Source organism: Xyrauchen texanus, chromosome 4 (genome assembly GCF_025860055.1).
Source record: "Xyrauchen texanus isolate HMW12.3.18 chromosome 4, RBS_HiC_50CHRs, whole genome shotgun sequence".
NCBI lineage: Eukaryota > Metazoa > Chordata > Actinopteri > Cypriniformes > Catostomidae > Xyrauchen > Xyrauchen texanus.
The window spans coordinates 44,198,439-44,220,240 of record NC_068279.1 but is presented as its reverse complement, the minus strand read 5'-3'; the positions used below and the strand labels follow the sequence as shown (position 1 = coordinate 44,220,240).

Genomic DNA, 21,802 nt, shown 5'->3' with positions numbered 1-21,802 from the left:
GAACCTCGCACGCTGCAATTTTTCCACCATCATCCAGAATAAAGAACGAAAATATGATTAGGAAGCACACCTCACATTAGAAAGCTTTTGAGATATGGAAAATAGAAATATGATGCATAAGTGACTTTCCCTTTCACAAAAATATGTACATTTGTATTAGGTGATTGAATGAATGAATTCATGTTAATCAATGTAGAATTTCATGTAAAAAGAATTGTGATTAACGAAGGTGGCTGGCCTTTTGACCTTGAAAGTCATTGGCCTTTTCCCAGTTACAAGTCAATACAAGATACAGAAAATCTGAAAAGCATTGCGTAATTTCTGAAAAATGTCTTAGCTAGAGACAGAAGAATCACTTGACGTTCTACAGTAACAACTTTAGATAAGATGACCTAATCCAGCACCAAAAAAAACAAACAAACAAAAAAAACTTGAATCTCAAATAGCATACTGGGACATTCTGGGAAAGCAAAGTAACACATAGATCATAAATGAGTCTTTTCATATTTCACTTTACAGTCAAATCAGCTTGCATTAACTAATTTTATACAGCAAAATAGGACTAAGTGCTGTGGTGCATGATTAAATATCACTTTAAAAGCTTTTTATTATTAAGCATTTAAAACATTTAAATGATTATACTGTACCGATCAGCCATAAAATTAAAACCACCTGCCTAATATCATGTAGGTCCCCATTGTTCAGACAAAACAGCTCTGACCCATCGAGGCATGGACTCCACAAGGCTTCTGAAGGTGTCCTGTGGTATCTGGCACCAAGATGTTTGCCGCAGATCCTTTAAGTCCCATAAGTTGCAAGGTGGGGCCTCCATGGATCAGACTTATTGGTCCAGCACATCCCATATATGCTCATTTGGATTGAGATCTGGGGAATTTGGAGGCCAAGATAACACCTTGAACTTTTTGTCATGTTCCTCAAACCATTCCTAAACAACGTTTGCAGTGTGGAATGTTGCATTATCCTGCTGAAAGAGGCCATTGCCATCAGGGAATACCATTGCCATAAAGGGGTGAATGTGGTCTGCAACAATCTTTAGGTAGGTGACAAACGTCAAAGTAACATCCACATGAATGCCAGGACCCAAGGTTTCCCAGCAGAACATTGCGCAGAGCATCACATTGCCTCTGCCGGCCTGCTTTCTTCCCATGTTGTATCCTGTTGCCATCTCTTCTTCAGACAAACGACACACATGCACCCGGCTGTCCATATGATCTAAAAGATTCATCAGACCAGGCCACCTTCTTCCATTGCTCCATGGTCCAGTTGTGACATTCATTTGCCCAATGTAGGCACTTTCGGCGATGGACAGGGGTCAGCATGGGCACTCCGATGGGTCTGCGGCTACACAGCCCCATAAGCAGCGAGCTGTGATGCATTCTGTTCTGACACCTTTCTATCTCTTCTGTTGGATTGGACCAGACGGGCTAGCTTTCGCTCCCCACATGCATCATTGAGCCTTGGGCGCCCATGACCCTGTCGCCGGTTCACCAGTTGCCCTTCCTTGGACCACTTTTTGGTTGACACTAACCACTGCATACCATGAACACCCAACAAGACCTGCCATTTTGGAGATGCTCAGTCACTCAGATCCTTACACTTGCCCATTTTTCCTGCTTCCAACACATGAAATTCTAACAAAATAATTGTTAGTGTATCTTAAAATGGGGATAGAGCAGGATTATGATCGCTGCAACTCTCCAGCTCATTGGTCATACATACTTGGGACTGAACCATCAATTATCATTTTTGCAGAACAAATGTTATTTTACCACAATATTGATCATATCATAACACATTGATGTACAATTGCAGCTTTTAAAGTGCCATTCAGACAATGAAAAGTGTTTAGACATTTTGCGTTACACATTTTGAGTTTTTTTTAGCACTAAAGTAAAAAGGAAAGCATTTAAATTATAATATCAGCCAACATTTATGTTATTAATATTTCAATGGTTTAGAGTAGAGACGTATGTATTTATGAAATACACATATACTGTACATGCAAAACATATTACACAGCACTCTGGAATACTCTATTTTGATTGGTCAATGGTGCCACCTAGAGGTCTGATATCTCTGAGTGACAACCGCACATCCAGGGATTAAGATAAAACAGACCACTCATCTGGGTATTGCAAGTCCTCTTGCAATAAAGCTTATTAAAGCTAATAAAATAATTTAAACTCAAATCAATGTTTTATGTGCATTTATTTATTTATTTGGCAAGTAGTCTTGTAATAAGATGCATAATGAGCAGTCAGATGGTCATTATTTACCAAATAAACACCAAAAGAACTCCAGAGCAAACTGTGAAATTCTGTTTTTAAGCTATTTATAACTAATTTATAACTACAGCCGTGTAATAAGCGGGATAATGTACAGTCTGCTGGTTGTTATCGCAAAGTCACCCTGATCACCCTGTCAGGGTTTCTTTTGTGATAACAACCGGCTGAATGTGCATTGTTCTTTATTTATACCATTTTGAATGCTTGATTCTGATTGGTTGACATACTTTCGAAGGTGTGCAATTATTTTTCATGTAAACGCACGGCTATGAAGTATTTCCAGGTCTTGACCGCATAATGGTTCCATATCACTTCGCCAAATAATTTCAGTTATTTCAAAGATCCGTACAGGCTACCACAACCAAATAACCAATTAAAACAAAGACACTGGTTAAGTACATCGGATAAGAATGACAAACAATGTCTATAATATCTTACATTTATTTCAATTTCGATTGAAAAGCATCCTTGGGCTCTCTCTCTCTCTTTCACTTTTATCTCAACCACACACACACACACACACACACACACACACACACAAAACATACATGCTACAACCGCAAAATAACAATATAAACAAAGACATTGATAAAAGTAAATCAGTTAAGAATGTCTATAATATCCTACATTTATTTCAATTTCAGTTGAAAAGTTTCCTCGGCTCCCCTGCACTTACACACGCACACATACATACATACACACGCGCATGCACGCACATACACACACACACACACGTTGGTGCAACTATCATTATGAGGACCCATAATGATTTTTATACTGTACAAACTATAGATTCTATCCCCTAAACCTAACCCTCACAAAAAACTTTCTGCATTTTTACACTTTACATTAAGTATGTTATGCACGTTTATAGCATAATACCCTTGTAATTACCAGTTTATAACCTAACAAAGGCCCTCATAAACCACCCAATCCCGCCCCACACACACACACAGACACAGATACATGGTTACTCCAGTGAAGAAAAGCAGCTCACTCTCCGTTGCTAGGTCTAACGTGACGTTTTCAAACTAGCAATGAAGTCTTGAGCTGTATCAAAGCTAGATACACTTGATCAATACAATAATTTCTATATTATCTGAAATATCTGTGGGAAACACCCTCACGCTCCTTCTCCCCCTCTCTTTACACATTTCCTCACACGTGGACACACATACATATACTCACACACTTACTCTAGATTGAGAAATAGAGCCGTCATGTCAGGCATTTCAATAGGGATAAAAACAGTTGTAAATGTTTACATCGGAAATATGGCAACCCTCGCTGCTGCTGAGAAGTGCTTAAACTTACATCTTGGCAATTTTTAAGCGATGTTACTTCTGACGAGAGCTCCAACAAAAAAAGGCAATCTCACAGGTGATCTCTCTCAGTTTCTGAGCTTCGCTCTTTCGCTCCCTCAAATGCAAATTCACTCACAAACTCTCTCACATACACACAAATGCACTACTTTGCTACTCCAGTAAGTGCTCAAGGAAAACAGCGCAAGCCTCGCAGTCCTCTGTTACTAGTTCTAAAGTGATGTTTTCGAACTAGCAATGAAGGCTCGAACTGTATTAAAGAAAGACACTGAATCCGTGGTGCAAGAAAATAGTTCCACTCACAAGAGCGTTTTAGGGATGAAAACCAGAAGATTTCTTGAGATAAAACTCTGAATGATGTATTAAGGTTTGGTAACCGTGGTATAAGTGGAATAATTGATTCCGGCCTGTTGAATTATTGAAAAATAACATAGTGTGTGCATTATTTTTCAATAATTCAATGGTCTGTCATCAATTATTATTTAAAAATGCACTACCTGGCCAGAAAAAAAAGTTGTATACTCTATATTTCGTTGGACCACCTTTAGCTTTGATTACGGCATGCATTCATCGTGGAATTGTTTCGACAACCTTATGCAACGTCACAACATTTATTTCTGACCAGATTTGCATTATTTTTTGGCTGAGATCTTGTATTGATGACAAGGAAGTTGAACCACTTCGTAAACTCTTCTCCAGCACATCCCAAAGACTTTCAATGGGGTTAAGGTCAGGACTCTGTGGTGGCGAATTCATGTGTGAAAATGATTCCTTATGCTCCCTGAACCGCTCTTTCACAATTTGATCCCAATGAATCATGGTATTGTTGTCCTGGAATATGCCTGTGCCGTCAAGGATGAAAAATGCCATTGATGGGATAACCTGGTCATTCAGTACATTCAGGTAGTCAGCTGACTTCATTTTATTGCTGCATAACGTTGCTGAGACTGGACCTGACCGATTGAAGCAACCCCAGATCATAACACTGCCTCCAGAGGCTTGTACAATGCGCACTATGCATGACGGTTGCATCACTTCATGCGCTTCCCTTCTTACCCTGACACGACCATCGCTTTGGCATAGGGTAAATCTGGACTCATCAGACCACATGATCTTTTTCCATTGCTCCACAGTCCAATCTTTATGCTCCCTAGCAAATTTAAGTTCTTTGAATAGCCTCACTAACAAGTGGCTTTCCTGTTTAGTCCAAATCCTTCCCTAGTCCAAAAAGTTTTCATCATATTGTGCATGTGTAAATGCTCTTACTTTCATTATTAAGCGTAGCCATGAATTCTACTGCCGATGTTTTTAACGATGTGACTTCACCAAGCATTTTAGTCGTCTCCAATCACGATCATTTAAGAATGTTTTTTCTTCTGCAAAGCTGACAGTTCACCACTATCAAGGACGGATTAAGAACTGAGAGGCCCATGGGCCAGTACACCATGCAGGTCCCCCATGCCCTGACTATGTTTACATTTACATTTACATTTATGCATTTGGCAGACGCTTTTATCCAAAGCGACTTACAGTGCAATTATTACAGGGACAACCTGGAGTTAAGTCCCGGAACAACCTGGAGTTAAGTGCCTTGCTCAAGGACACAATGGTGGTGACTGTGGGGTTAGAACCTGTGACCTTCTGATTAACAGCCCTGTGCTTTAGCCACTACGCCACCACCACTCCAATGTTCACCTTTATGTGGTACAGGACGCTTGATTTATTTGGCTGGAATTTTCAAATTGATGGAAGAAAACTTTGGAGCAATGACTTCCAGCCAATTATATGTAGCCTACTTTTTAACTATGAATTAAAATCATAAAATCCAAAATCATGCATTATTAATAGGGGTGTGCATGGTATTCAAACACCAAAATCACTATTTGGTTATTCTGCACGTTTAAGGTCTTCAACCAGATCTGAGTTCGACGGTACCTGACAAACCTACAGGTTTTGGGCCAGTTTCGGGTCAGATTTTCGAGGCGATGTAAACGCTCTGAACGGATGTCTTTGACCGTTGTGCCACAACTCACTTTTTTCAGCATACAGCGCAGGATCATCAAATTGTTTTAGACACAAGATGCCTGTTTTACAATTCGTTGTGCAGGACCGTCACATTTTTCAGACACTGTTAACTTAAAAAGAACTCCAATAATTATAAACGCATCTCGAGAAACCTTTATTCTGCTTCACAATTTGTTGCGCTTTTCAGGTATTTCGGCTCATAGCTCACTGTACACTTTATTCCCTGCTAATCTGAGTTTGTGATTAATGCATCCATGACAATAAACGTTTTTTTATTAAAAGGCTAACATTTACATGGATTTATAATAGATATCTTAAAATAAATACATAAATAATTGATTTAGAGCTCGGAACCCTTTGGGTTTAGATGCAACTGGGCAACAACCCCGGTAAGTGAAAATAATATTCGCTGTGATATCCCATTCATCACTGTCAAAGTTTATCCTGCAAACATTTGCTTCCACATTTCTAAACATGGAGGGTGAAAAAGGTCTATTGCAACTGACTCTTTGTTAAGCTCCGCCTCCCTTGACTACGATTGCTTGCTTTGACAAGCTCTGCAAAACTCCCCATTGGAATGAATGGGAGACTGTCACAAACAGTGTGGTTTTTGGCAAAATATTCTCATAAACGAAGTGGATTATATTTTAAAGTGGGCTGGTATGAAGAGTGATATTGTAGTCCATATGTTTTGTAAACAAAATTGTTAAATTACACAGAAATTTGATTAAAAACTGTGGAGAATGTGAATCAGTATCAAGGCATATTACTATAGATTTTACTATGACTTGAATCAATACATAAATGAATTAATTTATTAGCTTTAATTTACCTTGGAGCAAATGTAGGTGTCATTGCAAATGTTATATGTTCATTTGGGAATGAGTTAGCAGTGTGTGTTGGTTTTGGGGTGCTGGTGGGGGGTCAGTACGGATCAAAATGAAATGGGAAATTTTGCAAGGAACAATGTGTAAATTAAGGGAACTGCACACACTCACCAAATATCTCTCCATTTCTGGCATACTCTGTGACCAGATAGAGCATGTTTTTGGTCTCCATGACCTATTGAACGAGAAGAGATGTGACTTGTGACAATTGGCTCAGATTCAGGCAATGGATAACAGTGCAATTAAAATCCTAAATAACCAGCACAAAAAACTTGAAAGCACAAGAGACTGACAACGTTTCCATCTTCCACAATGCACACATGCAACGTGAAGAAGAAACCAACATCTTGACAGTGACAAGTGATTCACACTTAGTCAATAATATGTTATGACAATTGTTTTACGGGCATAGGTGTTACATTTCAGTTAGCCATCTTTCTTTCGATAGCTGTCCTAGCTCTAAGAAGGTTTTATTGAATAGTTCTGAGCACATTAACAAACAGGTTGCATGGTACTACCATGTTTACGTTTTTGGACAAGGTACCATTAGTTTCTAGTCGTGCACTACCATGGTATTTTTTAAAGAAAATATCATGATAGACATGGTAAAATGACATAAAATGATGACATTTAGTAGCTTTTGATGGTTCCAGAAATTCCCAATTCACTTAGCCAAAGAAATGGTAGGCGGATTTCAGAAAGCCTGCTGCTCTATGTATGATGTCAGACAAGCTAATCACAATATGACTGATGCCCTCAGTGAAAGTCATGTTTGGTGCACTGCTGCTGATGCTGCTTTTGTGTTGTGTAACAGCGCAGGCAGCTGTTGATACTGCAAGCATCCAGGCCGGTGTGACCTAAAAATCTTACATAACACGGCTAACCCTATAAAGCATCCAGCCAAAACAGCTGGGTTGGGGTCTGGCTCAAAAAGGCCTTATTCTATGGAAACACATAAGTCTTACAGGAAAATATCTACAGGTCATTATGACAAATAAAACATTGACAGGTAGTTAATGGGTTATAATACATTTATTATGAATACACAGGCCATTTTAGTACAGTTTAATTAGGAGGAAAAGAACATTCTGGTAGCAGGGAATTCAGTAAGTACATTCAGTGGTGACCATGCATTTACCTGGTAAAGCTTGATGATGTGAGGATGGTCCAGCAGCTTCATGATTTCCACTTCTCTATAGATCTTCTCCAAGTTCACAGCATCTAGCTGGGTCTTGTCTATGATCTTAATGGCCACCTGTAACACAGCAGATGTAAATGTTAGAAACAGTGGGTTTTAGTTATCTGCAATTTAAAGCTGCTAATGCACAAAGCAAATTCTCAGTTGCCAGAAAAATAAAGGTTTGTGTCATTCATGCAAGCATTTAGATGCATAAAAATAATTCTAAACATATTGGTTGCTTAAAGGAGTATTCCAGATTCAATACAGTTTAAGCTCAATCGACATAATGTTGAAACCATAAAAACTATTTTGTATGTATTTCTGATACAGGGTTTACTGTGTTACATCAAAGTTGTAAAATGGTATATAACTTTACACAGACAATATTAGTAAGCATTTATAACATATTTAACACATTCAACATGTGTTTCACATTTAATATATTGTTTATGTCTAGTAACTACACGTTTGAAACAGTGAGTATTTTAATTTGAATGGATTGGCCCCATTGACTTCCATTGTAAGTGAATTCTGTAACAGTAAGCCAGAATTTTGATTTATTTATAAAAGAACTTTAAAAGAGTAAAAAACATTTTTTGTGGTAATCAACATTATGCCACAATTGCTGTCCATTGAGATTAACTTTTATTGAACCCGGAATATTTCTTTAAGACCATTTTTATATAGTCTTGTTTATAAAGTAGGCTACATGAACAATTATATATTTTTTTAACATTTACACGTTTCAATGAATTTCACAACAGAATTCTATCAAATTTAATTGAGTAATCTTTAACAAAATAAAACGTTTTTATGTTTTACTAATTTAATGTTGTTAAAAATTGCACAATTGAATTTGATGTAATTTTGTTATGAAATTAAAATGTGTAAATCTTTATATATAATATATTTATTTTTTTAAAAATTGTAGTGTAGGCCTACATAGGTTTAAAAAGTTTTTTTTTTTTTTGGCAGATTGCAAAACAATGGACACATGCTTCTCCTTGACAAATGTCATACCTGAAAGCACTTAAAAAAATAAAGTAAAGTGAATCTTTTCAAAGAAATGAAATAATCTAATAGGCCACTAAAAATCTATTCTAATGAAAGGGACACAAGAGCATAGTGTAAATTATAAAACACACCGCATAAACGCAGTGCACAAATTTAAAGTAGAATTCATCCAGCCAGCTAGACAACAACTGGAACATCCGAAATAGTAATAGTGCAGTTACCACTGTGTCCTGGAGATCAAAGGTGACCATTTCCACTGTGAAAATACGCATAAGCTACTTATGCTGAAAATATTATATAGCCTATAGAAAATACAAAATATAAATATTCTAAGGAAAAAAACATGTATTTTTTGTTATCTAGGATAAAACTACACATGTAAGTTGTTTCAAATGCGTACAAGCGCGCGCACACGGCAAACACTAAAGTGTGTGTTTACTCACCTCTGATTTCGTGATACGATGTCTCGCGAGCTTGACAACTGCAAAATTGCCTTTCCCCAACGTGCGCTCAATATCATAAAATCCGACGCGAACCGGAGCCCGCTGCGACGGCTTTTGGTCTTGGTCGGCCATGACCATAGTTTGCTACTGGAACGACCGAATAAAGGGTGTGTGAATGTTTTGGGTACCTTCACTTGCTCTGTTACAAAGCAATTCAAGTGTCGGGGTATGAATATGTTTCTAATGCCAACGATAAATAAAAGGGGCATATGAGTGCCTAGGGCTCGTGCACATTTCTTCGTTCCCAGATGAGGGCTCTACATGTCTGTGAAATGAGAGCCCATTCCACTCTGATGCTCGGCATGAGAAATGATGTTCTGGCGCTCGACATGCATTGACGTCAGTGTTGAAGGGATTTTTATAAAGGGGGCGGATGATCTCACAAAGCGACTTGAATGTCCGCGACCAGTGTATCACCAAGACAACCTTATCCACTGCGTGCGTCAATCAACGGCTATACCGACTGTCGAGAACTGTATCTTCATGTCTGGTTGCTGGTTACATTCGACCTAAAAAACTGTAATGCGCAATTTAAAAATATATATAATTCATAATTGTTAAATATTATTCTGTACGCCTCTTCGGCATCAGGTGAACAGTAGCTACCGCTGACACCAAACTAAAGTAGGCTAACAATGAAAGCGTTTGTCTCTAAAGACAGACTGAGAATGTTGCAAGTGTGCTAATATTATCGAAGAAAAACAGATTTTCTCTGATTTGTAAAAAAAAAAAAAAAAGAAAAGAAAAGAAAAAAAAGCATAAAATTCAGTCGTCTCTTCCTTGTTTATCCAATAACTTGTTAGAAACAGCACAAGCGTGATACTATTTCTGAAGTGAACATTTTGAATTATTAACGGAGGCTTGGAGGCATTCTTTGTTTTGAAGCAGCAACTGCAGATTCTGATCTGTCGTGTAAGAAAGTAGTTCCGTGCACAAATACGTTTTTATAACTGTACTTGGTTTTTCCTAATTTTTTTAAATGTACTTGTTCATTGAATTGTTGTATATAAGCAATATCACACTCGCAATCGTGCAATATGGCCCTACATCAGCACTGCTGTAATTCAGCCGCAGGTAATTACAGCAGTGCTGATGTAAGCCATATTGCACGATTGCGAGTGTGATATTGCATAAATATAGCCCCTATATTTTTTAAATGTATACTAATTATTTATTTATAATTATATTGTATAATTATTATATACTTTTTACAAATACGTACAAATTACTATAGTAATATTAAATATAGTACACAATTCATAAAAAATATAGAGGCTCTATTAAATTATATACACTACCGGTCAAACGTTTAGGGTCACTTACTCATTCTTTATTAAAAAAAAAAATTCTTTACATTTAAGGATATTAGTAAAGTCATCAAAACAATGGAATAACATAAATGGAACTATGAGAATTATGTTGTGACTAAAAAAAATCCAAAATAAATCAAAACTGTGTTTATATTTTAGCATCTTCAGAGTAGTCACACTTTGCCTAAAATTTGCAGTTCTCAAACACCTTCTTGAGGAATCAAACTGGGATGCTTTTTAAACAGTATTGAAGTTCCCATCATATATGTAAGTTTTATAGAGAAATAAATTTATATGTTGGCACAATTCTATTTTTGTCTGCAAAACTAATTTCAAACATTTAAGCATACGCCTTCAGATCAAAAGATTTTTTTAAATCATTAGAAACATTTCAGGCAAGTGTTTCAAAACGTTTGACCAGTAGTGTGTGTGTGTGTGTGTATGTGTGTATATATATATATATATATATATTTTAGTACAAATTAGACATCTGTAGAAGTATGATATAGTCATCGAGGTTGAACATGCTGTCAGACAGCGTCCCCTGTTGTCATGAACGGTTTTTACAAAAATGGCCTCTTATTACTGCACACACTTAAAACCTATTCAAGCCTAATCAGTGATACACATTTTATTTGCCTAAATGTTAAAGAATATATATTTAGTTTTCATTTAATTCATTTTTGTTTATTAAGGCTTCATCAACATCACTGCATACACATTCCAATATTTTGCAAATAAGAAACTTGGAAGGTTTTTTTGGTCATTCATTTTTTAACAAGGAAAGACAGTTTGGATGAGATTGTCGCAGTGTAATTATTGAGTCCAACACAGCCCATTCAGGAAAAGCAGCATAACAGCATCATGCAAACCATCCAAGCTCATATCCAAGCCATTTCATTATGATTTGTTGAAATTATAAAATGTCCTCTTTTCAACATTGTATCAACATTGGTGTATTTATCAATCCTTGCAGTGGCCAAGATTAGGCTTGATGCATTGAGAAACTGGTTAATATTAGAAATATGGTTATTTTAGCATGTGTTATTGGGAATCTTAAAAATAAATAAAATAGAAACATAACCTTAAAAAAAAAAAGAAAAGTAAAAGGTAAAAAGTATTACCTGTAAACTAAAGATGTAAAATATTGGTAGCCATTAAATTGATGGTAGAATGAAAATATCATGTAATACTGTTCTTTGTAATAAGTCTCTCTCATTCATATTACATTTTTGGAAATCCTAAAGTCAGGCTGCACATAGTCGAAACATATCCAGACCTCATTTAAAAATTATCTTGAGCTCCCCAGATTTGATTATGGATATCTGGCACCAAAACTTTGTGAAGACATCAACAGCCACTATTGGTTTATTCTCAAAGGGAGAATCCAGGATCAGACTAATGTTCCTCTTACAAATCAGTATTCATATAATTCATCCATCCATCCTTGGTCTCTGTAGTATCTCCCACTTCCACGGCCTTGCAAAGTATCAAACATTTCATTGGTCACAAAGTCGCTCTCAGTGCTGGCCAGTGTCACAAAACCGCTCTCAGTGTCCCTGTGTGGCAAGTTGTCATAATCTCCTGGTGGAGTGTCTGGAGAAGAACCCAGGAAGGAAGTGTTCTTGATGTTGGGGCGTGTGCTGGCTAGGTCTGATTCGTGCTGCCTTCGGATGACATTGTAGATGTCAGGGCTCGGGCTTTGGCATCTTTCCCCTGCTGCCCAGTTCCCTGTTTCCTTTGGACAGGTCTCAGATTGTTCTTTCTTCCTGCTTGTATGGATAAAATGATGCTGTTAAATATTATCAGATTTATTAAACATAAATAAATATTCGGAGTTTAACACAAGTTTGCATTTGTGGCATAATGTTGATTAACACAAAAAGTTAACAAGGCCAATCCGTAAATGTTAAAATACTCACTGTTTCAAAAGTAAAGCCACAAGACATAAACAATACAGCATGTGTGTGTGGAGGTGAGGGCGTGGTGGAGCACCCATCTGGAGAGAGAGAAAGTGGTATGGAGTTCCACCTGAGATGAATTGCTACTAATTACTGTTTCTGTGTATGAAGTGAGAGATGGGGGAGATAAAAGATGATCCAGTCCATGGAGAGAGGGAGAGAGACTGTGTTTTTCATAACAGCAGACTTTTGGTTTTTGAGATATGCTGCTATGGAGTCGTCTTCGCCACTTGAGGAAGTCTTCCGATCCCTCGCCAGCACCCGCCAGGCTCAACTCTTAACACTGTTGACCAGGGAGGCCCAAATTATGGTCAAACAACTCCTGGTCAACAAACTCCTGAGGTACCATGAGCCGAAGAAAGCCATCCTGCAGCGGGTCGGCCGCAGTCCAGAGGAGCACCGCCAGTGGTTCTGACCCTTGATGCTGAGCGAAGTCGGCCGCCTGTTTGCCTTTGATCAACAGCTCCATGACACCTGCCGGCGGTGGGTGTTGGCTAAGGAGCCCAGCGTTGTTGGGATGTCATCGATCTCGTGAAGCTGGAACAATTAATCTCCCGACTAAGGTTCTGTGGAGTGGGTCCAGTGCCACTGACCGGCGTCGCTGGATGAAGCAGTAGAGTAGGAGGAAAACCACTAAAGCGTATCCGGGGCCGGCGCGCCCCGCTCTCTCTCTCTCTGTGGTCCCTCCCCCTCCCCTCTCACCACTCCTTCTGACCAATTCTGTTCCCCCGGAATCAGTGGAACATTCCCCTGAAACCGGTTCCCCGGGCCTCAGGGGGTACATTAATACTCCTGTTTCTATCTCCCCCGGCTCTGCCCATTCATCCTCTCAGGTGGTGGAAGCTGCTGCCACTTACAATGGAAGTTACTGAGGCCAATCCATAAATGTTAAAATACTCTTAAAATACTGTTTAAAAAGTAAAGCCACAAGACATAAACAATACAGTATGTGTGTTAACAACATTAGTGTGATCAAATCCCATACAAACCTTTTCTGTGTAAAGTTCAACTTCTTTGCCATGATGACGTAATTCTGTAAACCCTTTAATCCTGGTAAATGACTATATAAACAACTTTACAGCTCAAATAATCTGAGTTTTAATAGAAGATTTAATGTAGGTGCTTTTATGAAATTATAACCTGCACATTTCTGCCTTTGAACCCCAGAATTTAGGCCCGTTCACTTCCATTGCAAGTGCCTTACTCTAACATAATTTTTATTTAATTAATACATTTTTTGTTTGAAAAGGAGGGACGAGTCAAAATGTATCTTTGTTGTGGTCAACATTAGGCCAAAAATGCTTAGATTAAATTGATCCCAGAGTATACCTTTAAAATATTGTTTTACTGCCCAAAAAAATAAATACTTTTCTAAACATTCTTAGACAAGGCACATTTACTTGAGAAGCAAAATTACATGGGATAATAGCTTTTGTAAGCTATACGATTAAATGAGAAAAGATAAACTATTTGCCAAGGGGGTAAGAATTTTAATTAAAAGGGAACCCCACTAATCCCCCCCTCCCCCAGAACCTCACTACATTTTGTTTGAATAACAGATAAGACTTAATATCTTATCTATATTTGGCTTCTCACTCAAACATATGTTCTATACATTTTGTTTAGATATAGATACTGGAAACCAAGACCAAAATACTAATTAACATGAATTATTTTTTGGCCAGTGAAAAAAATACCTCTTAGTGAAAAGCTTGAAGCAGAAAACTCCTGTTGCCACAATCAATAGCAGTAGTAGTGGTATAGTAGGCAGTACAATGTAGGCAATATTGAGAGCATTGTCTAAAAGAGACACAAGATATTGGTTAATTTAATCAGTGGAGTCTTTGTTTTGTTCAAATTTGACATTAAAAATGCCAACAGGTATTAAGTCATCAATTGTGAATAATTCACATGCAGTGGGGACCAACGTCTGAGACCACTAATGAACACATTTCTAATTCAATGCAAAATGTCTTGTTACAAAATCATATTATCAGCATAATTTGAGTGAAAAGTTAAACATCATAGTACTTGGTAGGCTATGTATGTCCATTTTCTGCTTTAATAACATGCACTGGAGCTAGTATGGACTCCACAAGTTTGTGCAAAACCAGGGAATCCATATTATTCCAGCATGATCTGTGAATCTTCCAAAGAGCATCTTGCATACAAAGAGTTTAACATGGTCGATTTCACAGATTTGATTAATTTTATTTAGTAATCCAGATAAAGTGCAGAGGGTGCTTCCCTGCTTTAAGCCCGAGGTAGCTGGGATAGGCTCCAGCGACCCTACATTGTATATATATATATATATATATATATATCTGTTCACGGCCCAGAGGGCTAGAGAGGAGTCATCCAGGGAGCAGAGTTAGTGGGATAAGAGCACACGTGATTGCCTCAGTGGAGGGGAAAGACGCTAGGTGCAAGCTGTATACCCGGTCAGTTTTTCTGCGTTACCGAGTTCTACCTCGAGAAAACATGGGATGAGACTGACTCAACACTGAGATTGTAAAATCTCGTAAAGGTATTGGGTGTTGCCCAGCCCGCTGCTCTGCATATGTCTGCTAGGGATGTGCCGTTGGACAGTGCCCACGAGGATGCCACACTTCTGGTCTATTGTGCTCGAACCCACAAGGGGACATACCTTGCGAGGCCTCGCAGCGGGGTGGAGTAGGTAGTGTGGCGTCGGGAGGCAAATAGTGCATCCAGAGGCTTTGGTGCTGAGAGAAGACTTGAAGCACGTACCTTGCTCCGCACAGGTTAGGTGTAGGTGTAGGTGTCCTCTGGACTCTTCAGAAACAGCTGGCTGGGGGCAGCAGTCGTGGGTCCGGAGGTTAGAAGTCCGCATCCGGGGTGCCGGGACTGCTGGAGTGTGGCACTGGGTGGACGTTAGAACATCATTTGCGGGCCAGATGACCCAGGGAAAGAGGAAATTGCTCTATTATTGAGAATGTGGGAAGCGCAGCCCGAATGGGTTGCAGCAAAGAAATTACCTTTAACTGAAGATTCTCCTCCTGGCCCTCCACCGGGGGATGGAGTGGTCTGCTTACCAGCTCCGGTGCAAAAGTCTCGTTCCCTGGGTCGTCCGTCTCAGGAATGCTTGGGAGCCTTCCGGGTCCTCGAGGACTTTCCTGAGACGGGGGGGCGTGCGCTTCCTGCGGGACGCTCGACGCAGGGGCTGAGAGCTGGGCCCAGGTTGAGGCGGAGCTAACTGATGTTTGAAAGCCACAGCAGGACGCCCTCGGAGAGCAGACAGAGAACGGCCCACACTGGTACAGCAGCTGGGCATGATATGAGAATGGCCTCCATCTGTTTCTTCACCGCAGAGAACTGCTGGGCGAAGTCGTCAACAGTGTCGCCGAATAGACTGAGCTGGGAGACGGGGGCATTAAGAAAGCGTGCTTTGTCTACTTCCCGTCCGAGTGCCGGCGCTGTGACCTTTGTGGCCATGGGGGGCGCGATCAGTCGTCGAGTGCAGTTCCTGCAGCACATCAGGATCAGGACTACCCAAGTGCAGATCTTTAAGTGCCTTGGCCTGGTGGATTTGCAAGGGGGCCATGGCATGCAGGGGTAGACAGCTTGGAGCCGCTCCGCCGTCGACGGTAGTGAGAGCGGAGAAGCCGGTTTCGGGCAGTAAAAGGTTCCCTCTACGGCTTTATCAATGTCTGGTATCCTTTTTGAATAATGTCTGTTTACAGGGTTTATCCTTGACTCCCTCAAATTTGCAGCTATCACTCCTTTGCTCCAGAAGCCTTCACTAGATGCATCTATTTAAAAACATTTCCGACCAATCTCTGTCTTACCCTTTATTTCCAAAATAATGGAAAAGATTGCGCTTCTGCAGCCTCAGGTATTTCTTAAGAACAACCACATTTTTGAAACCTTTCAGTCTGGTTTTAAATCTTCACATTGCACAGAATCTGCTCTCCTTAGAGTTTTAAATGATATTTTAGTAGCTACAGATTCAGGTGATACTGTGATTTTAGTTATTTTAGATCTGACTTCAGTGTTTCATACTGTTGATCATACTATACTGCTCTCCACACTAGAATCGTGTGTGGGCTTAAAAGGGAATGTTCTTAAATGGTTAAAATCCTATTTAACTGATAGAATGTTCTCCTTTAAACTGGGCAAATTTACCTCTTCTGTGGCCAGCTAGAGGCCCTCTATTCTTACACCAGAACTTTTTTCCCTTTACGTGCTCCCTCTAGGTTCCATTATCAGAAAGCATGGTATCTCCAACCACTTCTACACTAATGACACTCAAATCTACTTACCGGTTAAACTAAATGATCCCATTGCATTTCAATCTCTTCTAGCTTGCCTGGAGGAAATAAAAGGTTGGCTAGCCAAAACCTTTTTATTTTTGAACAAAGATAAGACATTGTCAGTAATGCTGATTACGGAAATCTTAATGGTTTCCTCTCTCCTCAAATACGGAACCTAGGGAGTGGGTCCTATTTTATGGAATAGTTTACCTATCAGTATCAGATTGTCACCTTCATTATTTGTTTTTAAATCTTCTCTTAAATATCTTTGCACTGGCTTTTAATTGTATGTAATGTCCTGGTCTTAAATTGTACAGCACGTTGGTGAGCCTTGATGCTGTTTTTAAATGTGCTATTTAAAAAAAAGAACTTGAAGAACTAACAGAAAGAAAGTCATTTATGAGGGTAAATGGTGACATAATTTTCCTTTATACTTTATAGTTCCCCCTACTATCACTTTAAATAGGTTATGGCATGAGAAATCAAATTATTCTTGATCTTTTGACATATAATGTCATTGTACAATAAAAACATACTGTAAGTTTCAGAACTCAAAACTTACTTCTCACTGCAAAAAGAGCATTTGTTGAAACCAAGCTGCCAAAATGACTCGTTCTCTGACTTCCTCCACATTGTGATGTCACACTGGTGAACATTTGTGTCTGACTGTCTCCACTACAACACATCAACACCTAATTTACCTTATCCCTTCTGTAGCCCCACCCAGTAGCGTTGAACAGTGAGATGGCAAGGAGAGAGCAAGTCAGTCAAGAGCAGAGAGCCAATCAGAGCAGTGGGCGTTTACTGTCAAGTCTTAAATGAGAAGCAGCGTTTCTGACAGAGGGTCAAAATGAGGGTGGAAAATTATCATGTTTTACAAATATATGACTTTATTTATATTGTAAGCGAACCTCAAGGAACATATTCAAATGATAAAAAAACCATGTCATGACCTCTTTAAGTCTGGGAGAAGCAGAAAAGATTCACCTGCAAGTTCAGATACAACCGTCCTCATGCCATCATCCTTCACTGTGACAGAAGGGTATCTGGGTGTCTGAAGAGCATCTGAAATACATTCGAATTTAGCATTATCTGGTGTAAGACATTAAGAAGGATAAAGTTTGTTCCAAGCACAACAAGTGCAGTACAAATGCATAACAAATAAATGCAGACATTTTTAAAATGCCCATAAAAGGGCACAATAAAAAAAGGAATCTACTACACTTTAGGTTCTTACTTAAAAAAATTATTACTAATAATGCACAGAGAGTAAATGAACGTGCATTTAAAACGAACTGTTATAATTATTCAAAGCACAATTTATTTTAAATTGAGCTATACTGGAAAGCTTTTGTAAATCTGTGTATCTCGAAATTACCTCCAAATGTTCTATTCTCAGCAGGGATGGGTGCTGGAGGTTTATCTGAAACACCACATTATGACCATGTTATCACATATTTACAGGTCTGGCAATTGTATGTAGTTCTAAGGTAAAATAATGCTTCTACTAGTAGTTATACATTTTTACAATAACTCGATTTTTACATTTTCCTGTGAGTGGTTACCAGACTATTGCACCATTGTTACTTAAAGGTGTAAAATTTTAAAAGTGTCATCTTAGACTTAAACTGACACATAGGGGCCTGGATGCAGCATCATTCAAACACAATAGTTTTCAGTTAACAATGCTATTATAAAAAAAATCACTATTCACAATCACCCATGATTAATTTATTCCATGAGTGAAAGATTCCAATAACAAGATGGTTACTGAGATTAAGCAAGTAGTATTCAGCTGGTCATGTGATTCTAAAATGGCAGCCTCCATAAGTGGACCCTCTCCATGTAGAGCTTTTACTGAAATTACTGAAATGTCTTCATCTCATGTACAGTAAGTGGTCATGATTTTATAGACATGTTTCAAAATTACTATTAATTTAATTACTATTACTATTTTTAATGAGGAAATAATTACTGAGTGCACCTTTAAAGTGAGAGTTCACCCAAAAATGAAAATTCTCTCATCATTTACTCACTCTCATACATCACAGATGTGTATGACTTTCATACCCACCTAACCTTTTGCTGAACACAAATAAAGATTTTTAGAAGAATATCTCGGCTCTGTTGGTCTATACAATGCAAGTGGATGGTGATCAAAACTTTAATGCTCCAAAAAGCAAAGACAATTAAGTAATTAAGTAAAAGCTATCTATACGACTCCAGTGATTAAATGAATGCTTCTAAAGTGATATGATTGCTTTAATCTGTTCTTTTTGGAGCTCTAAAGAGCTGATCACCATCCACTTGCATTGACTGGACCTACAGAGCTGAAATATTCTTCTAAAAATCTTCATTTGTGTTCTGCAGAAGAAAGTCATACACATCTGGGATGCCATGAGAGTAAATGATGAGAGTGGGTGAACTATTGCTTTAAGTTATCTGAGTGGTTTAAAGAAAATTGCTATACAGTTGCAAGGGTGTTTTGGGTAGTTGCTGACTAAAAACTGCCCACCCCCAAGTCTCCATGATATTCTGTACCCTAGATACGGCTTGGGACCCATCTTCAACATAAGTCGCTGAGTTTTTGGCGACATAGTCTCATGGCAATTCATAATAACTCACACCAGATGGGGAAATTGTAACATATTCTCCACAGGAGTAAAAAAGTATGTTTTTGTAAAAGCCAACTCATATCATTTCTTACAATTTTGCCATCTCATACTATTATTACAATTTGAGACTGGGTTGATATGTTCAAATAATACTAAAAGTATTAGTAATATTAATTGACTGAGAAGTCAACTGAAAAAAATAAACAACAAAAACAAAAATGTCTTGCCAACCTTTGCTGTACTTGCAGATAAAGTTGTTCTTGGTTTCACAATTGTCATCATTCCACTGGAACATGTAAGCTCCACCCTGACCAGGAGGAGCAGAGGGCTGATGGTACATCACAACACACACCTCAAACCCACAAGAAGGCTCATCCAAGTGCCAGTTCCTGTCAAACACACACAAACGCACGCACTCACACAGATATTCATGGACGACAATATAAGTGTTATATCTTGTCAACTTGGCAAAGATGTCAATTGGTTTGGACCCCTGTGGATATGGACAAAAAAAAGAGCGGACAATCTCTCATCACACCTGAATGTTGCCTGGCTTCCGTCCAGCCAGTAGTACTGAGATGGGCAGTCTCTATTTATCTCCTCATAGCCTTGGTCCCTACGGAGCCCAATCCAGAAGTCTCCATCTGATGCTTTCAATTCATAGATTAAATTCTCTATCAGCTTCTGCTCAGACTTAGATTCAATACTGAGAAGGTCTCCACCATCACTCCTGCAGGCTCGGCTGGCATCTTCAAAGTTGAGTTTACGTTGGTTGTCCTGAAAGTAGGCGATTTTATAGCAGGGCTTCTCGGTGCCACGCTTGCAGATCTGTTGGCCTTGAGAGAGACATTACAGGTGTTTGGAAAGACATAGGTTCCAGATTGGCTCCAAAGACAACATCATTTATGTGCATTTATTTATGTCTTTGAACTTAAAGTCTTTCACAGGTGCTTCTGCTTGACATATAATTCAATTTTTTGAACACTTGAAAAGGGATATGAAGAAAATGGCCATTTTCCATAAATCATGCCTTAGAAAGCTTAGAAATGCTATGTCTATCAGCGCCTTTTAGTTTTTTTTTACATTACTGTGCTCTTAGGGATTTACATGAGGTGCCTGGGGCAAGCACATGATGTTATGGACTGGATTGTCAATAAAGAAATATTCCAGGTTCAATACAAGTTAAGCTCGGCAGCATTGTGGCAAAAAGTTGATTACCCCAAAGAAAAAAGAAAGAAAACGTTTTTATTTCCTTTTTCTCCAATCATCAAGGTTACAGTGAGGCACTTACAATGAAAGTATTCTGGAATATTCCTTCAAAGATGAATAGACACAATGACAAAAACATTTGCAATGTTTTATGTTAAACAGCTAAAAGATATAAATGTCACTCTCTCTGGTTTTATTTCCTGAAACGTTTTTATTTATCATTGAAAAATGCTTATTTAACTGGATTTCAAGGCTTTCACGTTCTTTTGTAGCATTTACACCGATCAGCCACAACATTAAAACCACCTGCCTAATATTGTGCAGGTCCCCCTCGTGCTGCAAAAACAGCACCAACCTGCATCTCAGAACAGCATCCTTGAGATGATATTCTTCTCACCACAATTTTGTTTTTGGCACCATTTGGAGTAAATTCTAGAGATTGTTTGTGTGAAAATCCCAGAAGATCAGCAGTATATACTCAAACCAGCTTATCTGGCACCAACAATCATCCAATCGTGTGGCAGCAGTGCATAAAATCTTGCAGATATGGGTCAGGAGCTTCGGTTAATGTTCACATCAACCATCAGAATGGGGAAAAATGTGATCTCAGGGATTCGAAACGTGGCATGATTGTTGGTGCCAGATGGGCTGAGTATTTCTGTGACTGCTGATCTCCTGGGATTGTCACACACAAGCTTCTAGAATTTACTCAGAATGGTGCCAAAACCAAAAAACATTCAGTAAGCGACAGTTCTGTGGACGGAAATGCCTTGTTGATGAGAGAGGTCAACAGAGAATGGCCAGAATGGTTAGAACGGACAAAGTCTAACCATTCTGTACAATTGTGGTGAGAAGAATATCATCTCAAGAATGCTGTTCTGAGATGCAGGTTGACACGGTTTTGCCGGCACAAGTGGGACCTACACAATCTTAGGCAGGTGGGTTTGATGTTGTGTGTGATCGGTGTGTCTTTTTCTATAGTTCAAATGACTGTGATTGTGTATTATAATTGCTGCTGTATTGAGATAAATTGACTGAATCAAAAAAAGAAAATCCATTTTGAAGCAGGAACTGTTCATTAAGTGAAAGGATAGTATTTGAGGTAAAAAAAAAAAAAAAACTCCCCATAATATACATTGACTTTCTTAAGTGAGGGGAATAGATTTGTTATGAACATTTTTCAAAGTGGGCACACAGAC

The 21,802-nt window shown here is 38.7% G+C and overlaps 2 protein-coding genes across 2 annotated transcripts in view; both read right to left on the bottom strand.

Moving 5' to 3' along the window:
• LOC127643241 (serine/threonine-protein kinase SIK2-like) overlaps window positions 1–9,551 on the bottom strand; it is a 43,628-nt gene extending 34,077 nt beyond the window's left edge. The window contains exons 1-3 of the mRNA XM_052125901.1: window positions 9,178–9,551; window positions 7,679–7,795; window positions 6,652–6,715 (exon numbers count right to left, since the gene is read on the bottom strand). Of these exons, the coding sequence (XP_051981861.1) occupies window positions 6,652–6,715; window positions 7,679–7,795; window positions 9,178–9,315 (319 nt within the window). The 5' untranslated portion in view covers window positions 9,316–9,551. The remainder of the gene's footprint in view (window positions 1–6,651; window positions 6,716–7,678; window positions 7,796–9,177) is intronic.
• A 2,309-nt stretch (window positions 9,552–11,860) lies between these two features.
• Window positions 11,861–20,234, bottom strand: LOC127641438 (layilin-like; the record flags this gene model as incomplete). Its single annotated transcript, XM_052124462.1, has 6 exons — window positions 11,861–12,319; window positions 14,206–14,308; window positions 17,767–17,844; window positions 18,158–18,202; window positions 19,626–19,783; window positions 19,933–20,234. Coding segments are annotated over 6 exons (1,041 nt in total), but the record flags the coding sequence as incomplete, so codon positions are not given.
• Window positions 20,235–21,802: the final 1,568 nt, after the last annotated feature.